The 22,977-nt window shown below is 43.3% G+C and overlaps 1 protein-coding gene across 3 annotated transcripts in view; it reads right to left on the bottom strand.

Annotated features, from left to right (window-relative positions):
• Positions 1–222: 222 nt before the first annotated feature.
• znf423 (zinc finger protein 423) overlaps positions 223–22,977 on the bottom strand; it is a 166,046-nt gene continuing 143,291 nt past the window's right edge. For all 3 annotated transcript variants that reach the window (XM_075470669.1, XM_075470671.1, XM_075470670.1), the window contains 3 exons: positions 20,343–20,474; positions 15,160–15,275; positions 223–1,192 (listed from right to left, as the gene is read on the bottom strand). In XM_075470669.1, coding sequence (XP_075326784.1) covers positions 1,163–1,192; positions 15,160–15,275; positions 20,343–20,474 — 278 coding nt within the window. In that variant the 3' untranslated portion in view covers positions 223–1,162. The remainder of the gene's footprint in view (positions 1,193–15,159; positions 15,276–20,342; positions 20,475–22,977) is intronic.

Genomic DNA, 22,977 nt, shown 5'->3' with positions numbered 1-22,977 from the left:
TAATATGGGATGTCATACAGCTTCATGTCAAAAGAGGCGAACTATCCCTTTAAAAGACTGACGTGGAAGCTCGTTGCTGTCAGTATTGTGTTTGCAGTATTTGGATGCACATGAAGACTTCCATCATATCTGGACAGTCCTGCAGCTGTTTGAGGGACGGCATCAGTATACGCAAGCAAGCAGGCGCACCCTTCTGTTTAATAAATCCACATCACACAGAACTTCTTTATTTGTCTTTTATTTATTTATTTTCTTTTTTCTGTACTAGATTATTGCAATCTGGTTAATTCACATTTAAAAAGCAGTAATTGACCAGACGCACTGAAATCGATGATATTCATTTTTACAATAACCGCAATAGGCCCCATGACTGGAAAACCCAATCCAAGAAAAAAAACAAAAAAAACAAAAAAAGAAACATCTGTATGGTTTTCTGCACTTTATTTTGTTTTGATGTCTTTTTTTCATAGTACTTACAAAAAGAAAAAATATATATAACAATCATAAAAAGGGTAGTTTTGGGGGAGGAATATTACGACTGGCAAACAATCACAACACAGCACAAGTACCTACTTACTGCCAGAAATGAAAGGTACAAAAATGAAAATAAAGAAAATAAGCGCATATGGAATGAAAGAAATTAAAAAAAATTGGCACCTATGAATACAATAAGCAACCGAGAGGACAAGAAAGCGTAGCTTTTCCTACCAATCTATCAAAAAAACAAACAAAAAAAGAAAAACAAAGGGTGTTTCCTTGCTTTTTTTCCCTCTCTTTGTTAAAAAAAAAAAAAAGCGTGACCTGGGGAGTGAATGGTGGCAGGAAATGAGGAGAGGGGGAGGAGGGAGGAGCTGGTGGGGGGGTTTGGCAGGGACAATAAAAAATACTGCACGTACAATACCTTTGTTCACCCTTCTTTTTCCTTCATCGAGCTCTTACAGTTTTCCTCTCCCTCTTTTCCCTTTCTTTATTTAATAGCATGTCCCATTAATATTCCTTTCCCCCGCTGCTCCTAATAGCCGCGCCCAGTGGCGCGATCGTTAGAGTTTTACATGTGAGTAGCAAATGACACTTTGATTGGCTGTGATGTGGAGATGGGGGCCCCCCGCCGGCTCCGGGTCGGGGGCACGGCTGAGCTGAGAGATCCTGCCGGGCCTCGGTCTCACTGCGCGTGCTGACTCAGTGTGTGGTTCTGCAGGGAGAGAGGGAGAGGGATGGATGGGGAGAAAAAGTGAGAACACATGATGAGAGAAATAATGGGCTGCATGAGCGTAGTGCTTTCCACTTGCCCCCCCACCCGACAGCAGAACAGAAAAAGAACAGAAACAAAACTGCCTCCCACAGTACAGACAGCAAGGCCTCATTCCTTTATACACAGATGAGATACAACATGAGAGAGGAAAAGAACAAGATAAAGACACAACCCGACCCTAAAACAAACTGCAAGGCGCAGAGCAGAAGCTCCAATGTGTTACTCTGTGATTTAGACATCTTTTACAGGCTTTTAACACGCTTTTTGGATGCTGACAAAAAAAATCCCGTCAGATTTCTTCTTCTTTTTGATTTTTCTTCACTCCAAAACCCAAAGTTATCACAAACAAGAGAATCTAGTCATCTGAAAGAAACACATGACATTTTCCACCGTGTAATTATTTACTGAACAAATGCCAAGACAAAACACAGAAGCAGTGTGTGAAAAACTAAGTGAACCCCCATGATCCAACAGCTTATAGAACCACCTTGAGCAGCAATAACTTGAAGTAATGGTTTAGTCTATGAGATTATGAAGTTCAAGGTGCCCAGGTCCTGTGGCTGCAGAACCAGCCCAGATCATCAGCCCTCCACCACCGTGCTTGACAGCTGGTGTGAGGTGTTTGTGCTGATATGCTGTGTTTGGTTTCCTCCAAACGTGCTGCTGTGCATTATGAGCAAACATCTCCACTTTGCTCTGGTCTGTCCAAAGGACATTGTTCCAGAAGTCTTGTGGTTTGTTCAGATGCAGCTTTGCAAACCTAAGCTGTGCTGCCATGTTCTTTTTAGAGAGAAGAGGCTTTCTCCTGCAGCCCTTCCACACAAGCCACACCTGTTCAGTCTGTTTCTAACTGTGCTGTCATGAACTTTAACCTTTAACATGCTAACTGAGGCCTGCAGAGTCTGAGATGTAGCTCTTGGGTTTCTGACCTTGGGGTGACCTTGCTGGGACGTCCACTCCTGGGAAGATTGACAGCTGTCCTGAATGTTTTCCACTTGTGAATAATCTTTCTCTCTGTGGAACGATGGACTCCAGATAGTTTGGAAATGGCCTTATAACCCTTCCCAGGTTGATGGGCAGCAGCAGCTGCTTCTCTGAGATCATTGCTGATGTCTTTCCTCCTTGGCATCGTGTTAACACACACCTGAATGCTGCAGAGCAGCAAACTGACCAAACTCCTGCTTTTATAGAGCTGCTCACACTGACTGATGATCAGTTAATCAGAGTATTGATCAGCAGCTCCTGCTGCTACTGACCCTCTTAACTCCGGTGGAAGCAGTAAGGGTTCACTTAGTTTTTCACACACTGCATCTGTGTTTTGTCTCAGTTTTTGTTCAATTAATAACGACACAGTGTAAGATGTTATGTGTATTTACCTTATCTTTGAGACTTAAGGAGCAGCTATTTTTTTTATTTTGTCCTGATACGTAAAACCTCAGAATTAAAAGGCGTTTCTCTGTTTTTCTTTGACTGCAGTTCAGTCCAGAACCAGATCATTTCAATCATACAGTGTCTGTTCTCTTTGTATTTCTTCTATTTCTGTGGGAACCAGGAGCCTCGATGTTTATTCAGATCTGCAAAACCATTGTGTCTTTTGATACTGTGATTAATATTTTACAGAAAGCGTCTCCATACCTCCGAGACGCCTACGCATCTCTCCAAAGGCTTCAGTGCACTACGCATCAACACACAACCACAATGCAAAAAACACCTTTTTTAAAAAAAAAAAAAATCTAAATTCAAAACAGCAGCGAGAGCACAAAGGGAGGCCGATGCATGGATCTCCAGGTGGAACACCAAGATTTAAACAGATTTTTATGCAAAATTAAAGATGCCACACACACAAACACACAAAAGGTTTTTTCAAAGTGAAACCAGAGAAGCATAAATGTAGGTAAACTGGAACGTGCAGGATTGTGTTATAAAAACAGAGAAAAATGTGCTTCACGCTCTCATGATCACACCCACTCACACACACATCCACAGTGGGTCCTCTGTGGCTCTTCCATATCAGCTGCAGAAGGGAACTGAACTCATGATAATCTGGATTTGCTGGTTTGGAACTTAGCTAGCATTACATCTAAAGCTGGGTAGATAGTGTGTGTGTGTGTGTAGAGGATGGGGAGATGATTGGAATGATCTCTTTGGGAATGTGTGTGTGTGTATCAGAGAAATTTCCACTAGGATGCTTTCCTCCTCCTCTCTCTTTATTTTCCCCAGACGGTGCAGCTTTCGCCCTGCGAAACATTTCCTACCTTTCCGACACACTCAAACACACACATGCACAAAGACAAATTCCCTCAGAAATCTTCCCCTATCATCCCTGCCTCCCCGTGAACACACACCCTCACGGACGCACACACAACACACACTATTCCCAGTGAGATCTTCCCAATCAACGCCCTCCCACCCCCTCAGCACCACTAAAAGCAGCTTTCTCAGATTAATCGCTCTCTCTCTCTCACAGATAGGCTCCACTACAGAAAGAAAAAACAGGACAAAAAAAGAACAGTGGATGGCAGAAGGAAAAAAGAGGAGTGGATGGGGGGATGAACAGACCAGGGAGGAGGGGAGGGGTGGATGGGGACTCCAATGTGAAGGATTATACGTGGTTTGGGGTTGATAAATACTTATTTGTCATTCTGTGGCCCTTATCTTGCTGTGCATGTTTTGTTGAGCCCTTTGGTGTGTGCGTTTCTGTGCAACAGACGGAATGTGTGTTTGTCACAAGGCTTCAGAGGCCAAGCTCGCCCGTCCAGAGGAAAGCAAAGGGTATTAATGTTGGACACCAGAGAGGCCTCTCTGCACAGGAACACAAACCCAGCACCATGCAGAGGCTCTCAGAGAAATGGGTGAGCAAACGAGCAAAAAAAAAAAAAAACCCGAACAAAACAGTGAAAATGAAGCGTCTGTTTCCGTGTGTTTGTGTGGAGGGACATCTCAATGGGAGCCACTGACCCCATTATGATAGAATACTTTATCGCTTTAACTCTGCGCTCCAGCAGTAAACTCGGAGGGAGCATTTCCTCTCACCACCAGAAGAGGTCAGGCTCATTCTTCTTTTTCTGACCTTGTGGGGCCGCAGAGACGAGAGGAGAAAATGTGTCCGGTCTCCTAAAGGAAAACCACACGTCTGGTTTTCATCTTTACGCACTCGCCTCATGCATCCAGAACTGAAGCCATATATCAGGGATTAGAAATAGTAATGGATGGTTAATAGTAAATATGCTACAGTACTGAAAAGACAGAGAAAAGGAAAGGGAGGAAGGAAAGAAAGAAGCAGACACAATCTGTGAGTCTGTTTTCCCTCAGGTTCTCTGGGTCCAACTGCTGCTTTATCGATTTGTAGATGGAGAAAGAGGAATGCAAAGGAAGGACAGAGGAAGAGGAGGGAGGGAGGCCGTGGCGACTCCCTGGAGGAGCCGGCAGAACTGCAGAGGACTGCTGGAAATAGCCCAGAACGAGAGGGAGACGAATGAAGATGAGTGGGAGGGATGGGAGACGGGCGACATGGACGGACGGATGACAGTCTGTCAAACCACACACTGGTTATTTCTCTTCATTTATATAGCTGTTTGGGGGCTCTGTATTGATTATGCAGGACTGACATCAGAGCGTGTGTGTGTGTGTGTGTCACAGTGTGACATCTGCTCCACAGCAGAGTAATTGATATATTCTACATAAAATGGGTGACAGAGCGAGTGTGAAGGGGCAGAGAGGAGGAGTCAGACAGAGACACACTTCTTATTTTTATATCAAAAGTTACAGCTAATATACACCTGCATTGTTTGGTTTTCTCCATCAAAGATCATGTCTCTAAACTGCTGAGGATGTATTAGAGAGCTGCAGGAAACCGAATGGTTCTGGTTGCACAATCAAGATTATTCTTCGGGTTAAAGTTTAGGGCTCCTTACTATGAAATCAGTTGAGGCTTTTCTGGAGACTTATTGATGTTCACTCTTCCTAATTCATCCTCTGAAGAAACTAGAAGGATAGAATAAAAGCAAACTCCATGGTTAACCCATTTGCTTTTATTGTAAATGACTGATTCTGCTCTCGTGCGTGTCGGTATCTAAATAAATAACACGTAATAATTACGCGTCTTGGAAATGTTGTGGTGATGAGTGCGTCACTCCCGCCTGGCGAGGCTGCTCGCGTGCATCAGGTCGTAATGTTTAAACAGTTTCACACAAGAGACCGTCAGCCTGCATAAAGCTAAAGTATAAAGGACCTGGAAGGCTAAGAATATACTCGCTGTGTGTTTATGGTGGCTGCCTGCATCTGGGGTGTGGAAAATATGCCCGATGCAACCGGAGGTGGAGGCCGTGCAGGTGTCAGTGTGAGCAGATATCCAGGATGAACCAGCCGGTTATAACGGACTTCACTTATAATCATGAAAATAAAACAACCTCACGTTAGAGCATCGCCACAAATGAGCTTAAGGAGATGGGAGGTGTTCAGGCTTCCTTGTTGGGGACATCAGGGCTCCACATTTACAGCTGCCCACGGCCCCGGGGCTACTGAACTCTGTGCGGAAACCCAGCTGACCACTTGTAGACCGATATGTCTGTTTTTCTCAGTCTCTCAGTCACAGAAACATTCCTGCTTCTACTTAAGAACCTGGAGAAAAAAACAAACTGAAACAAACCCTGAAAGTTCTCTCTTTACTTGACAAGAAGGGCCTACTCGATACCTAAATGCTTTATTTCCAAGAAGCACGACTGGCTTCTCTTTCTTTAATCTAAGGAATTCTGCTACATTCTACTGAATGACTTAAATAAAAACCATGGTTTGGGCTTCATTTCGCCCCGGTTTTGTTCTTGTAGCAGGGGGTGTGCGAGCTGTGGTGAGAACAGCCAGCCCAGGCCAGACCAGTCAATACAGAGGCCCGTCATTGTTTTTCCTAAACTGCTTAGAAAGAGCGAGGCTAAAGCCTGCAGAGCCACAGGCTCAGGGGAAATATGGCCCTGTCGCATTACCCATGCACAACTCTGCCACACAGAGGAACAGATTCACTGACTTACACTCACAGCTTAGAGCAAATGCACGTAAGGACACATAAAGCCAAGAAAAAAAAGAAGACAAGAATGCACAACGCTTGACACGGACTCACACAGTCTCATGGGGAGAAGGAAAGGAGGATGACAAAAGAGAGCAGGAGATGGAGATGAGAGAAAATCTAATTCTCTCTGTTTGTGCTGCGGTGATGATTCCACTGGCTGCTTCAGAGCACTGGAGGAGCAACAATCTCACCTTTAATATTCATGTGCGTATCTGTGCAAATACGCATTCATTTTAATGAAACGCACATGTGTCTGTTTGTTTGGTCTGAACTGGCAGAAATAACACATCAGATCAAAGTTCAATCAGAACGTGAGGCATCGGGCCCAATCACAAAGGCATTGTTGGTGCGACTCATCCATAATGACAACATTTCACTCTTCAGCATGCAAACGCACACTTTGCTGCTCCGTAATGATGTAACAGCTACACCTTGAAACACAGGTGCCACCTTCTCTGTTCGACACAGGAGGAGGAAGGATGCTGGAACGATGCCGTGTGTCTGAATCTGTGTCAAATATGTGTGTGTGTTCCGTCTCCATCGCTGTTTTTACCACCAAATGAAAAATCACCTTAGTGCTCTGTGGTCTTCTTTGGGTTCAGAGTATTTATAGCGCAGAGTTGACAGTCTTCCAACAACATGAGCACGTCTACGTCCGTGTGTGTGTGTGTGTGTGTGTTCGTCTGCGACGAGCAGATGGGATGTCTTAGCCCTCTTCCTCTGCTCCCTGGCTCGTCTTTAGCCCCACCCGTCCAGGACAGGATGCTACCTCGGGAGTAGATCAAAAATAAACGCACCCCCTGCCCTTAACATCCCGCCGAAGCGGATTCCCTGCCCCCCTCTGAGTCTTCCGCTTGTCTTCCGTCTCTCCTTGTCGGCATCATCTCTGTCCGTTTTCCTCCTATTGTAAACCACAATGCATGATCCTCAAAATCCTCCTCAAGAAACTTCCTTTTAGCTTCTTCTCTCTCCCGCCGAGTCCTGATGACCCACACCCAGGGTGACATCTCCGACCATGTCCTGTTTGCAGTGCCCCCCCTCCCTATCCATCTCCCACGGGGACTTCCCCTCTCCTGTTGCTCTCCTGTTGGTGCCAGGTTTGGACCGGTAAACACAACCCAAAATACACTCACAGCAGGGAGGGAACAAGCACACACAAACAGAACCTCAAACACAAACACGGATGAAGCTCCACCACAGTCGCAGTTACACAAACCAGGAAGTGACCTCACCTCCAGCAGAAATAAGTGACCATTCAGAGCCATGCCACACATCTGAGTCACACCGTTATGGGGGGCAAATGTTCCAGGGAATGGCTTTTCAAGTGCTGAGGAATGTGGTGCAGACTGTGAGGCTGACACACGAAAACACAAAGTACCGAGTACACAAGGCAACACACACTCACACCAAAAAGGTAAGAGCGTACAGACAAATTTATCCACAGACATGATCCATCCAACACGAACCAGTCAGATAACTCCTCACACCCATCCCAACCAATCCCTGAGGGGGCAGCATACTTCCATACATATTCCATGTATCGGGATGGTCGCCATCTCCAACCAGATGACCTCGAAAAGTCCGTAACTGTTACTCAGTCCTCTAAATTATCATCGTTCTGTTCATTTGTGGGAGGAGGTTCAGTGCCAGTATTTTTGCAGATTTACATATTTTCCCTTATTGTTGGCTTCGTTTTAATCTCTCCGACGCCATCGCGCTGCTTCGTGTTCATTCTGCCACTCGTTGATCAGATCGGGGCGGATTTTTAATCTAAAAAGTGGGTAATTGAGCTGCAGATAGTGTGACCCAACGAGTACAATATTAGTGGGGCTAATATTGTGTGGAGAAACCCCGAATCTTATCTTTTATTAAAGTGCAACAGCTAGTTGACGATTTGCTAGAAATGAAGGTTTAGTCGGAACCAGTCATAAATATTACGCCTTCGTAGATGTGCAAAAAGACTAAAAGACACTGATGAAAGATATCAGAAAGGCAAATGGGACAAATACACCAAATGTGGACACAAACTGATAATCTGGTTTTGTTTTAAGAGTGTAATTAATGCACAAAGACAAAGTCTGAGAGTTGCAGCCATGAGAGCATTTTGGCAGGACTGATAGAACACCACACCATGCAGAGCCTGTCCTGCTCTGTGACACATCGCCTCTGTTTACCTGTCACACACATGCGCACACACACACACACACCCACACACACACACACAACCCAAATGACAGGAACATGGTCCAAGCTGTTAGAAACCCTCCAGGTGTTGGCTCCAATAGTGTAATTCTCCTCCTCCGTCTTCATCTCACTCCGTCTTTGTGTCCTTATGCCTTCCATCAAAGCAACAAGTCCATTTATTTTTTTGTGTTGTTCCTTCCTCACTGAGCCCCACGGTGTGTGTCCTTTCACTGGTTTCAAGCCCCTCAAAGTATAAACGCAAACCCACACAGGTTCATACACAAAAAAACATAAACTTTCAACCGATTAACGAGCTCTGATTTCTTTCTTCTTTTTAAATGCTGGAAGAACAGAAAACACTTTGCATTCAGTGTGACGCTGCAACAGCTCCAGCCGCGTTAACAGCCACAATTTAAATGCAATTCATATTCAGGTGGTCAGAGAGTCTGACACGTCTGAGAACAGTCAGCTGTAACAACAAGCAGATCTTTTTCAGGCTTTACTTCTGCACTAAATTCAAAGGCAGTGATTCATTTTGCAGATTCTTTAGCTCATTTAGCTGGCAGTCTCTCTGCCTCTCCAGCTTTTGTTTTGAATCTCTTTTTGTTTCCGTCTGTCTTCTCCCTGCTGGAAAAAAACCCCTTCAGGTCTGGGGATTCGGTGAGGTAAAAATATGTGTGTGTGTGTGTGTTTGAGTCCCAGGTCCCCATTCTAATAACACAGAGTCTCCCAGTGAGCGGTGGGGCAGCTGAGTTCGCTCCCCTGGAACGCCACAGGGATCTACGGATCAAATTCATACACACACATCTATACACACACAGAGCCCAGGGACACATGCATCACAGAGTACACACTATGAATTGACACAGTGCTCACAACCGAGAGCAACAAACAGACACACACGCAAGCCTTGTTGCCAGTGCAGCCACATAGACACCTCTCCATAATTCAGTTAGAGGGAGACAATGAGGCTCTTAGATTCAGACAAAGACAAAGATAACATTATTCACAAACAGACTACTAAACACAGCTCAGTTCACATGCACACTCTGCCCTGACAGCAGGCGGCCAACGTGCCTGCCAAGTGATTCTTAAAACCAAAATGTAGATTTTTTTTCATTACAGTGCCAACATGTGAAGATTTTCTTTCACTTTTCAGGTAAAAACAACCGCTGAGGTTTAAGCTGCTGCACCTCCGACTGGTTCCAAATTACTGACATCACACTGATGTAGAACCTCTGACATTCATGCTGAACCACCCCTCGTTTCTTCATATATTGCCAAGATAACAAGAAGTAGTTGCAGAAATGGATTGTGCAAACATAAAACACAGAGTTTTTACAATTCTGAGCAGCTTTAAAGTGAACATCTGCTCTGAGCTCCTTTCTCCTCCAACACAGCCTGAACCCTCTCAGACGAGCTTTCTGTCCTTTCTTTAAGGAGTCTTCAGGAATAGTTCTCCAGGCTTCTTGAAGGACATCCCAAAGCTCTTCTTTGGATGTGGGCTGCCTTTTGTTCCGTTCTCTGCCAACATGATCCCACACTGCTTCAGTAATGTTGAGCTCCGGGCTCTGGGGAGGATTCATCCCTCCATCAGACCTGCTGCCACTGATTTTCAGTCCACTTCTTGTGTCCTTTGGCACAGCTCAGCCTTTTCTCCCTGTTTCCCTTCCTTAAGAATGGCTTCTTGACAGCCGCCCTTCCATGGAGCCCATTTCTGATGAGGCTTGGGCCAACAGCAGATGGATCAGCTGAAGGTCCAGATGCATCTCTCAGCTCCTGTGTCAGGTCTTTGCTGGATTTTTTCCTCTTTCTTAAGGACATCACTTTCAGATCCTGTTCATCTGCTGTAGATAGTTCTTTAGGCCTGACACTTCTTCTTCTGTCCTCCACTTGTCCAGTTTCCTCAAATGTTTTAAGGACACACTGCACACCATGCTGAGATATGCCAAGTTTTCAGCTAACAGCTCTTTGGGAATCACCTTGTTGCTGCAGAAATCCTGTTTTCTGTCTGTCAGACTGTGTTATCTTTGCTGTTTTTCATAGATGCAGCTAAAGAAATGGAAACAAATAATGCGTCTTTGTGACAGGCTGCTGGGAACAAAGTTTCTAAAGATAACATTTAAAATGGATTCTTTGCCAAGTTGTCTGTTAGAGACAACAGTTTTTCACCTCTTGAGTTAAGTGCCTTTTTTATGCTTTAATAATTCATAGGTCAGTGGTTTAACAAACAAACAAAAACCACAGAAAAAGCAGCCAGTGTCCAAATAAAAACTTTGAAAGTCTGGAAGTCTGGAGAACTATTGCTTAAGAACAACTTAAAGAATTACAAGGAAGTCTGGCTGCTTGGAAGGAAAATATAAAGAACATAGGAGTGGATCAACACCTTTGTACACTAATGACTGACTGTATTTAAATCTTTCCTATTTCATGTCTACATCTTAAATGTAACGTTTTCTGTCCCATTATCACGTGCATTACAGGTTTTATTGAGCCTTTCATATCTTCTATATTGCGTGCATGTATTTAGAACTCTCAAATTCAGCAGTGGTGAAGGAGATGTGGGAAATCCTGCGGAGGAAACCACACATAAACAAATGGACCCCCCCCGTCCATCCATTTACCCATCTGACCAGAGACTCTTCCATTTCACAGTGTTTAAATATTTACTACAGCTAAAGGAAATGGTGTAATCCCACAGACGCAGAGACAGAAAAAAGGGAAGCATGCAACAGTGACAGATGAAGGAAAGGGATAGGAGGAAGCATTCAGGGCAGACGCTGCGGTATAGCACCCCCTGGAGGCTGAGGGAGAATGTGAAAAATCAAAAGATCTGTCAGGGAACGCAACACAGAGCCCAACAGAAAGTAAATACTGTACAACCTTAGAAATAAACCTACGGTGCATAATGCAGATATCTGGATGATGACGCTATGTTTGGATCCAGAGTAAATCATGTATAAAGTGGTTTTTCAAAGGTTTTCTCCACACAACAGTGGAAAAACATGACTTATATTTCTCACAACTAAAACAGTTTTTGATTAAGAAACTAATAATGACAAAGAAAGAAAGAATCGATGCAAGACTGAAACTAAAATGAGAAAGTTGTGTGTGAAGTCTGGGAGTTGAAAGCAGAGACAGATCCAGAAGGACCTCACTGATCAGGGCCACAGCATTTCTTATTTACACACCCACACACACACACATGCAGACACACACCAAAACATCTCTTATTTACCAGCTTACGTCTGCACTATTTATGGGACACTGGGGAGAGGCACAGAAGAGAGGAAGAGAGGAGAGGGGCTAAAATATGCATAGGGGCTGGTTCTTCTGGGACGGATGGGGCGGGGGGAGTCAGAGATGGAGGAAGACAGGATGAGAGAAAGTGAAAACTGTGGCATGTGTGTGTAAGAGGAAGATGCAAAGATGTGACAGCAAGTGGTTGAGATGGAGGCAGAGCGAACGTGAGAACTTTGTATGCAAAGGGAGAGGCACAGATGGAAAGTGGGGCTGAAGGAGGGAAATCAGAGGGGAGACGGGATGATGCAGCGGCGTGTCCATGCTGCAGCGACCCTCGGGTCTGTGTGTGTGTGTGTGTGTGTGTGTGTGTGTGTGTGTGTGTGTGTGTGTTAGCTGGACATCATATGGTCCCTCTGAGGCCTTGAAAGAGGCCAAAGCCTTTTCTAGTTGGCCAACCAGCCTTCTTCATCCATCCCCACCTCATTAAAACACACAAGCGCACACACAAATCACCCTATTCCACGTTCTCTGGCAGATGCTGGTGCACACAGATACTCGCAAACACACAATAACAGCTAGCACTCGCATTAACCTCCATGGCTGTAGCTCTCCATCTCCCCCAGTCAGCCTTTCTGTCTAGCCCACTTAGAGAGCCCTCCCATGGGGCGATGGAGCTGTGGCAGGTCAGGCTCGGGCTGCAAGTTTTCTCACACACACACACACACACACACACACACACACACACACACACACACAAACACACACAGAGAGGCCAGGACCAGGGAGTAACAAGATGGATACAGCCAGAGTGCAGCAGTCAAAGAGTTAGTACCAAGAGCTGAGGGGAAGAAAACACGGGAATAAAACTTATTCAGCTGCAGTAATAAACAAGATATTCACAGTTTCTTTTAAGAGTTCAGTAAAGTTCAGTAACTCATGACACCACTTTCTCCACCTCCCCACAGCTAAGACTCCCGATCTTCAAAACGACTGCGACTAAACGTTAAGAAATGCTAAAGTGCAGCAATCCGGCCGCAGGACAGATGTAGCCCATCTCATCTCAGTCCAAACCCAACAGCAACGATTCCTCCTACTGCTTTTTTCAGTTTATCATTCTGTGAGGATGTTGTGACCCGGTCAAATGGCAGGAGAGAAGTCGGCTGTGATGGAGGGTAGCGGGAGTGTGTGTGAGGTGTGAGCGTTGCCTGTGTGTGGACATTAACCGACAGGGTCCAGCAGTCACCCTGCTGTTAAATGGACTGGCCAGCCATATGCCCACCACCTCTGGCACTATGTCTTTGCCACTTTATGTGTTTGAGTGAGTGTGTGCGTAGGGGCTGAAATTGGCCGTTTTAGGGATCAAATAATCACCAAAACTGTCATTATTTCTCTTATCTTGGTATCATCTTCCCCTTTAACATAGGAAGTGTTTATTGTGGGGAGATGAACACAGAATAACCCCCCCCAAAAAAACTCACCCTTAAATAGCTTAAATTAGTAAAGATGTAATGAATCACCTTTGCATCATTTAGTATGTGCAACTCCTTCACCTTTATTCAAACTGCTCCCAGCTGGACCTAACTGCTCACCATCACCTGTTAAAACACGGTAAAACTGCGCTGCAAAAGGCCAGTTTTAATAATGGAGGAGTTCGGCTGTACGAGTTCAAACTGGAAACTGCTTCTGAAGAAGTGAAGCAAAGAAGAGGAAGCATGAATTGAAACATGCGGGGTCGCCTGCAGGTGTTAAATCTCCATGAAGGTCGAGCTGAGCTGGACATCTGTGATCAGTGAGCTGCTGATCCTCCTTCTTCAGCACAGCTGTCTTCACCCTCCAACCCCACCTCACACAGAGAGCCTCGGATCCAGGGTGGCCTCACTCGGGCAAACTTTAAGTCCGCTTTTCACATGATGTATAAACGTGGCTGATGCCATTTGTCTGTTAACATTATTACATCCATTTCATGTACAGCGTTGGCCTTGGTCAGCGACAGATAATGTTGTTGAATGGTCATGTTTATGCTATGTTTATGGTTATGCATTTGGCAGGTAGGGTAAGGGGGTCTTGCCTAAGGACCCCTACTGGAGGTAGTACCTTTCATGCTGGGGATATGAACCCAGGTCACCTACATGAAAAGTGGCAATCTTACCACTACACTATCCAGTCCCTAGTCGTCATTTATCCACGAGTACCTCCAGCTAAATTCAAACAGTTTCGGGGGGGGGCGGGCATGTGTGAACGTCGGCTATAAACCTTCCACCTGGGAGGATTCACTGCTTGTGTGTGTGCTGGTTCATAGTCGACCCTGCTGACCTGCATGTTGCAGCACATCTCACTGAGTCCCCTGCTGTGACATTCATATGCAAAGACTAACCGTGGAGTCTTGACCTAAACGTCCAGGCATTCTCAAGTTATATTTCAGCGTTAATGTGTAGAAAAAAGGTCGAAGTTTCTATTTTTTACCTACTTTTTTTTTAGCTCTCAAAGATGATAATATAGATGATTTTATATCTATTACTCTTGGATTGAAGAAAAGCCCTCTCAGTATTCCATCTGTGTGGTGGAGTGAAAACACATTCCTCAGATTGGCTCTGATCTCATGAGTGTAGAGACTTCTTTATTAGCAGAGTTGCACTTGTCCTACTTGACAGCATGTCTAAAACTGACTTTTTGGATTGTTAAACACAGAAAATGATCATCAGTAGAGTCTTCTTTTAAAGCCTGTGCATTCTTTGTGTTCAATATCGGATTAAAACAATCAGCAGACTTTGACACGTTTCACAAAAACTGAGCTGCCTTCATAGTTCATCCCCACACGTGATGGCATGAAGTGCAGATTTCACCTTTAACAGGACTGATGTTTGACCTGAAGACATGACAGACCTCTATTCTGCTGCCAGGCCGGTACAAGAGATGGAAGAGGACAGATAGTTTACATCATAACAGGTCTGATCACAGCTGGGCCAGGACCCACTCCAGGGTGACATATATCCACTCACCTTATACATGCACACACACACACACACACACACACACACACACACACACACACACACACACACACACACACGACTAATGTGTCTGGATACTAATGACATGAAGCCTGCCAGAACCCTGCTAAGCTCTCATGAGGAGAGATGGAAAGAGGGTGACAGCAGAAAGGAAAGATAACAGTAAATATAAGTAACCTGCATGATGAAGATTACTGTACGTCGAAGGATGGTTGGAGCAAAGAAAAATCAGAGGGAGGCACGCAGGTTTGGAGAGATGAAAAGAAGGTGTTTTTTGGTTTGACGCCTTGGTTAAAAAGCAGTCCCCTCACAGCACATTCTTTTCCCCGATTTATCCCAGAATAGCACAAAGACGGATGAATAAATCAGGTCAGCGTCAACACAGCTTTAAAGCGAAGGTGTCCTACCTGTAGCTCTGTCTGAAAAAAGAACTTCTGCGGACACTGGGAACAGTCGTAGATCTTGTCTTCCTGACCGTGCACGGCAAAAATGTGCTGCTGCAGCTTGTTGGCCTGCACGAACACTGTGAAGAAAAACAGAAAAAGCTCCCATGAAGTCATTCACCCTGTAGTTCTCCAGGCTTTCTGAAGGTCTTTCAAAGTTTTTCTTTGGACATTGGCTGCTTTTTCACTCATTTTCAGTCAGGAATGTGTTTTTTTTTGTATGTTAAACCACTTAATACTGATGAATTATTGAGGCATAAAAAAGGAAATAAAGGTGCTCTGACCAAATATTGACTTTCATACTCGTCACAATTGTACAAACGTATTTTCGACGTAAATCGACTGTGTTTCCATTAATATTTGTAATTAAATCAAATCAAATTTATTTGTATAGCACATTTCATGTACAAAATGATTCAAAGTGCTTTACATAAAATAAAAGCATTGCAGCAGGGAGTGCAAGCATTAAAAATACATAAAAGATTATAAAGAGAAACTAATAAAATGGTTTAAATGAATTTAAAAAACAAGCAACAGTCCAGATAAGTTAAAAGATATCGTGCAGATTTCATGCATAGACACATGAGAACAGAAATGTCTTCAACCTGGATTTAAAAATGTCTCCATTTGGTGAAAGTTTAATCTCCACTGGCAGTTTGTTCCACTTGTTTGCAGCATAACAGCTAAATGCTGCTTCTCCATGTTTAGTCTGGACTCTGGACTGGACCAGCTGACCTGAGTCCTTGGATCTAAGAGCTCTGCTGGCTTTATATTCTCTGAACAGATCACAGATGTATTTTGGGCCTAAACTGTTCTGGGATTTGTAAACCATCAGCAGGCTTTTAAAATCTATTCTGTGACTGACTGGAAGCCAGTGTAAAGATTTTAAAGCTGCTGTGATGTGTTCAGATCTCTTTGTCCGGGTTAAAACTCCAGCAGCAGCGTTCTGGATGAGCTGCAGATGTTTAATGCTCTTTTTGGGAAGTCCAGTTAAAAGAGCATTACAGTGATGGAGTCTACTGGAGATGAATGCATGGATGAGTTTCTCCTGGTCTTTTTGGGAGAGGAAACTTTTAATTCTGTTGATGTTTCTGAGATGGTAAAAAAGCTGTCTTGGTGACAGCTTTGATGTGGCTGCTGAAAGTCAGATCTGAGTCTATCAACACACCGAGGTTACCAACTTGGTCAGTGATTGTAAGGGCCCGAGTCTCAAGATATTTACCAACGCTGACCCTCTTCTCTTTGCTACCAAACAGACACTGACACAGTACGTCTGCTGGGCTGCAGTCGTCTGGTGACAGAGACACATAAAGTTGTGTATCGTCTGCATAACTGTGATAAGTTTAGATAATTGCCTATTTCCCATTGTCCTGAATTTCTATGAAGAAATTGGGGAAGTTCAAGACTTTTCCAAAGTACTGTAGTTCATCAGAGCAAAAACTAAAGGATGAGGTGTCCAAATGGTGCTGAATTCAGAACAATGTCCTCCTTTAGCAGTTTCATCATAGATCCATCTAACAGCGGCCAAATGGCCTTTATTAGAATGATGAGTGACGAAAATCACTCATGAGCTGCCATTTGCTTTCCAGAATTTTTTTAAGTTTTCCTCAAACATTCATTCGTATCATATAAGATCTTCAAAGGACTTTTATCTTCCATATTGTCGGACTTCCCTTAATCACTACACATTAAAATACAGAGGTCCGTCTCTCTGGAACAATTTACCCACATCACTACAATCAATATCAACATTGTCATCGTTCAAAAAACACCTGAAAAGATTTTTAATTAGCAAAGATTTGTAACACTGTTTGGTTTCTGTTATGCACTTTTGTAACTATATTTCTTTGTGTGTAAATTGTTTATTTCTCACCTTATTTTTAATAATTTTTGCGTCAATATTTAATTTTGACACTGTAAAGATAACCATAGTTGCTTATATTGGGGAGGCATCTCTATAAGCCTTTTTTCGGCTTCCAACTTCTCCAGCACAATGTTTAATTTTACTATTATTATGATGTTTTATATGTAAAAAGTTCAAATAAAATAAATAAGATGAATAAATTACAAGAAGGGAATGTGGCTTCTTGTTGGGATCCAATCTGCAGACACCAATAATAAAGATTAGAACTTCACTATCTGCTACTGGTGAAGAATTCAGCACGAAATAACCGATTCCTCGGTAAAAATCCCCGTCCGGATTTAAAAAAAGAAGGCAGAATTAAGAGAAGGAAAGGAGCGAGACCAAGAATTAGAGGAAACAGGAAGAGGGATCCTCAGCAGAACATGTGATATTTATCAATAAATCATCTCCTATTTTCTATCTTCTGCTCCAGTGTTGTTTATCCACCCCCCTTCTTTTGCTCCCCTTTGTTTCAGTAAACTTTTGGTTTTCACTGTGAGTGTATTTGTGCTGAATTATTAAACGCTCCCCACAGGAGCGGTGCCCATCTTACTAATTCATACGCCACCAAGGAATAGAGTTAAAGTTTAAAGTGTTGCCGTGTACCTGGGGGGTGAGCACACAACACACGGCAAACCCAACAACTGAGGGAGGGAGGGACGCAAAGAGAGGGAAGGAGAGACAGTGAAGTTGTGCTGAGGGGAAGTCTGAGCACCACACATTAAATTGGTCACCCAGCATTTAGTCTGTTTCCTCCAGTGGATTGCACAAGTTGCAGGTGCTTCATATTCAACCAGTGTGCAGGTATTACTGTGTTGGCATTTGGTGCACAGTTTCTGCGGTGCTTCTTCAACAGTGGCACCCCGCAGCAATATTACTCCCACCGCACACCACTACCATTACAGTGCTTCCACTGGATAAATCATGTTGTATGTGCTCAGCCTTTTCTGAGCCCCAACAGGTGCTTGAGCTCACGAGAAAGATTTAAGTTCAGATTTTGCTTCAGCTGCAGTTTGCAGTTTCACATGAGAAGCTGTAACCACTTTTTGTTCAGTCTGTGGCTTTAATGAGAAAGTATAATCCTGGTTCTCCTGGTATACACACTTTCAAAAGAAACCCGGCTGCGCTGATATTTAACAGGATGTAAGAGCACTCGGTTTTTATCTTCCTCATCGTTTGCATCCATCAGGGAGGCGAACCCTCTGCATGAGCTGTTCACAAAAACTAAACTTCCACTCAGAGAAAACGGGCACTATGACAGTAGTTCTGATCCGTCTGGAAACTCAGTCTTTTCTCTTCGGGGTCTGTACACAGCCTGCAGCTCACAACAGGTTTTATATGAAAGGTAGAAAAAAAAAGGTTCAGGACACCTGAAGTTTGAAGAAAAAGGTGGAATAATAACTCAATTTTGCAATTAACATGTCAACATTTCATAATTTTCTATTTTCAAAGATACCAGTTTGATTATGGATTTTATGATGTAAATATTATTCAACATCTGTTTCAGCATCAGATGTCAGCATGGATTCATCATCCTTTTTTTTTTCCCACACAGGGCAACTAACATCTGGCATGAAGAAGAAATCGATGCATCTGTATGAGAGCCTCTGATGTTTCCTTTTACTTTGGACGGAATAGGACGAAGTCATTATCGGTTGTCACACCTCCTCCGAGGTATTTGACTTTTCTTTTTTTTCAGCTAGAAATCGAACGAGGCTCACAGCGGTGCTGTGATGTTTGCCTTTACAACTTTATGCATAACGCTGATGTCAGAAGCGGGTCAATAGCGTGCGGTGGCTCAGATATCAGATGTTAAGCACCTCAAGATTATCAGCTGGTGGTGCTAATTCTCCACTTGGGTGCCATTAAACCGCTGCAGAAGAACATTAAACATTAATGTTGAAATGGCTCCATTCAAACCTCAAACAGCGGACAACAAGGTGGAAACGGTGCTCAATGGTAATATCACATTTCTGTGGGTTTAATTTAGCTGCTCATACACTGGAAAAAATCAAAGTCTCACCAAGTATATTTGTCTAATTTCTAGTCCAAATATCTCATTGTACTTCATATAAGACACAGCTGCCTAACAAGTACTATTTCAGCCAGATATAGGGACTTGTTTGAAGACGATACATCTTGAATATCTTGTTAAATGAAAAAGTCTCGAAAACAAATTGTTTTGAGTCACATATCATATGAAACAAGCTTTTTTTGACTTTTGAAGAGGTTTTTAAGCTAATTTCAAAAAATAAATTTTAATTTTCTTTTATCTCAAAAGTCCTAAATATCACATCTTATTTCAAGAAATCTTGACAAGCTGATTTCCACTAGTTCCATTGGCAGATTTTTTTTTGCTCATTTCAAGCAAAAACGTCTTGTATTTGTTGTTTTTCTTACTTATTTTTGGAGGGGCATTTTTTCCAGTGTAGGACATCACCTGTTTCGTCCCAGCTTCTTACGCACTTATTTTTTTTCTAAATTGTCTTTGTTTCCTAAATTGTCTTCCCATTTGTCTAGGTACCCAACTTACCGCACTTACTCGAGCACTAGTTATGCTCTTAGCTGTTTGGTTTTGGAAGGAAATGCCCTTACAATGGAAAAAAATCAAAGTCTCACCAAGTATATTTGTCTCATTTCTAGTCCAAATACCTCATTACACTTAATATAAGACACAACTGCCTAACAAGTACTATTTCAGCCAGATATAGGGACTTGTTTGAAGAGGATACATCTTGAATATCTTGTTAAATGAAAAAGTCTTGAAAACAAATTGTTTTGAGACACATCATATGAAACAAGCTTTTTTTGACATTTGAAGAGGTTTTTAAGCTAATTTCAAGATCACTTTTATCTCAAAAATCCTAAATATCACATCTTATTTCAAGAAATCTTGACAAGCCGATTTTCATTAGTTCCACTGGCAGATTTCTTTTGCTTATTTCAAACAAATACGTCTTGTATTTGTTGTTTTTCTTACTTATTTTTGGAGGGGCATTTTTTCCAGTGTATATAAAAGTGAATGGAAAAATTGATGAAGATCATGAAAGATCAGAAGAACTGTGCACAAATGTTCCCCAAAGAACCGGTGATGTTTTCAAGGTAAAATAGCCATTTGATTTAAGTTTTTCTGGTACACTGAAAGTTACTTCCCATGATGCTGTGCATGCTATGTTTTTTTCCTTTAAATGCAGAGCAGACCACACATGTACTGTCCTTGAAGGTGAATGTGTGTGTCTCTCACCTGTGAAGCAGACGGGACACTTGAAGGTACCTCCCATGCCTTCGAAGCTGTGCTCTATCAGGTGGCAAAGCAGCTTGGCAGGTGAATCAAACATCTGGTTACACAGCTTGCACTCGTGATTGATGCCCTCCTCTGCAAATAAGAGACAGACATGCACGTGTAGGCCGAGTTAGAAAACACAAAAAGCAGAACGTATGACATTTCAGATCATTAATGTAACGCTCATAACAGATGTTTGATTCACGTGAAGATATTTCAAGCACAGTCAGATACGGAGACAAATGATGCTGTTGCGTCACAATTTACCCCAAAAAAAACCACCCGGAAACAACCGCGTTTATATGAATTTACGCCGTTGCAGCATGAGCGGAGCTTCCAGGCTTTAGTTCTATAACATCAACCGCCATTTTTCTTTACTTTGACAGGAAAATCACACGTTATGTTCAGCTTTAGTTTTACTTTCGGACCGGATCCGGTCACAGCCACTTTAACCTTTCATACACATTTCTTACTCATGCACACAACTAAAAATATTTTTTTTTAAAAACAGTTTAAAATCCAATTGTTTGGAAGATTATATCACTATCAAGCTGTCAGGATAAATAAGGGAGAGCTGAGCTGGAGACGTGATCTCATCTCACCACATTTTCAAAAAACTGTAAAAATCATCAAAAGTCCACCAAAGGCAACTGGTTTGAGCCTGTCCTCCCACCCGGTCCGGGGCTGATCTACCCCTCCTGTAGATGCCCCTTCCCTTTGCTGGTTTTCCTTGCCTTTTCTATGCTTGAATGATTCTCAGGTCAGAGTTACATGGCTTTAGAAAAACACATGCATTGAAGGACACAAAAACCACTCTGATCACTTCAGAAGACTTTAAGAGATTACAAAAACGTCTGGCTGCTTGGAAGAAAAATAAAAATAAATGAGGGATGGATCAATACTTTTTTTACTGTACTCTCTAATTAAAGGAATCTCACCAATCAGAGGCTAAAAGAGTTTAAAGTACATCCATAACAAACAGACATGGGAGTGTGTACACAACCCCCATCCGTAGTTGTGTGTCTCTGTGTCTATTTTAAGCTGCCATGAGTGACATCACAGCACCCATGGTGAAAGGCCAGATGAAGGTGGGCGTCTTAAATACAAACACACACGTGCACCCCTTGACGATCAAGTCTCCTGCCTGTTGTCCTTATCACCAGTGTACCATACAGGACCAATACCCCAGTCGTCCACACACACTGCGTGAGGCCACACACACACGCACGCCGTAGGACTGTACTGCCCGGAGACATCAGATGGTGTCTTCTGCGGGCCAATCTGTGACCCCCGTGGAGTTATGTACACATACACACCCTGACTCACAGATATACACACAGTCAATTCACAGAGAACACAATCTGTGTCTTCTTCCCTTTTTGACACTTATCTCATGTCCTGTAAGTGCGAATGCACACACACACACACACACACACACGCACACCTACACACACACACGCACACACACATCCAAGCAGTCTGTAAAACTTCAGCTGCTGAGCTGCAGGGGATTGCAGGGTTAATAACGTCTTCAATCATGCATCCATGACACCCATACTGACTAATACACACACACACACAAAGATTCCCATCTCTTCTTGCCTCAAAGGCCAACACGAGGGTGCCCTAATCCCGTCTCAATAGCTGTGGGGGAGTGTGTGTGTGTGTGTGTGGTGGGTGCCACACGGGCTTATATGGATGAGACTGTGTGCTCTATGGTCCCGATCCCCAAACAAGCCCTTTCCATGCACACACACACACACACACACGCACACACACAAACCTCAAAGGCTGCTAGGTTGTGTGGGGCGCCAGTGTGTCCGAGACACACTGAGACAGATAGAGGTTCATTATCATTTACTAGGAGATTGAAACAGCAGGAGAGAGTCACATGGAGTGAGACATGCAGAGAGAAAGAGGTAGAGAGAAACGGAGAAGGAGGGGTGTTCCACGAACATTTTGCCTCAGAAGTGAGGCTTGTATTTAACAATGCTTTTCTTCAAAACAGAAAAGTATTGTTTCAACTTCTGCAGAGGAACAAAAGCAAGAAAAGACAGATAAGGAGGCAAAAAAAGGCACATGCAGAAGGCAGAGGGTGTATACTGTGAGTAACGCCCACGCATCAGTGATCTCAGTGTTTGCATCTATAGAAAACACCTCACGGCTCTGCTCAAAAGTTGCCTCACACTCTCCCACACTGCCAGGATCTGAGGCAGCGGTCAAACATCAGCTACCTTTATATGCTCATAATGATGTGCTTGTTACGTGCACTGAAAGAGCTCAGAAAAAGACAGCTTTACTGCTCCCGTACCTTCTGAAAGCTACAAACTTACAGCAAGTTTTCAAGCTGCAAGCGCATAAAAACAGAGACCAAAACTCAAACTTTTCAAATAATGGTGCCGGTATTTGTGTCTTAATGATGCAAAGACCGTATTCTGTTTTCACAAAGAGTCCATCTGGATGGCAGCTGGGCTCAGAGGCAGAGCTGTTGTCCAACAATCAGACGGCTGGCGGTTTCATCTCAAACTGCCACATGTCAAAGTGTCCTTGGGTATTTACTGAGCCCCACAGTGCTTCCAAAGTGCTCATCAGTGTT

This window comes from Odontesthes bonariensis, chromosome 7 (assembly GCF_027942865.1).
Source record: "Odontesthes bonariensis isolate fOdoBon6 chromosome 7, fOdoBon6.hap1, whole genome shotgun sequence".
Taxonomy (NCBI): Eukaryota; Metazoa; Chordata; class Actinopteri; order Atheriniformes; family Atherinopsidae; genus Odontesthes; species Odontesthes bonariensis.
Note: the sequence above shows the minus strand (reverse complement) of the source record. Positions and strands in the feature narration are given on the sequence as shown.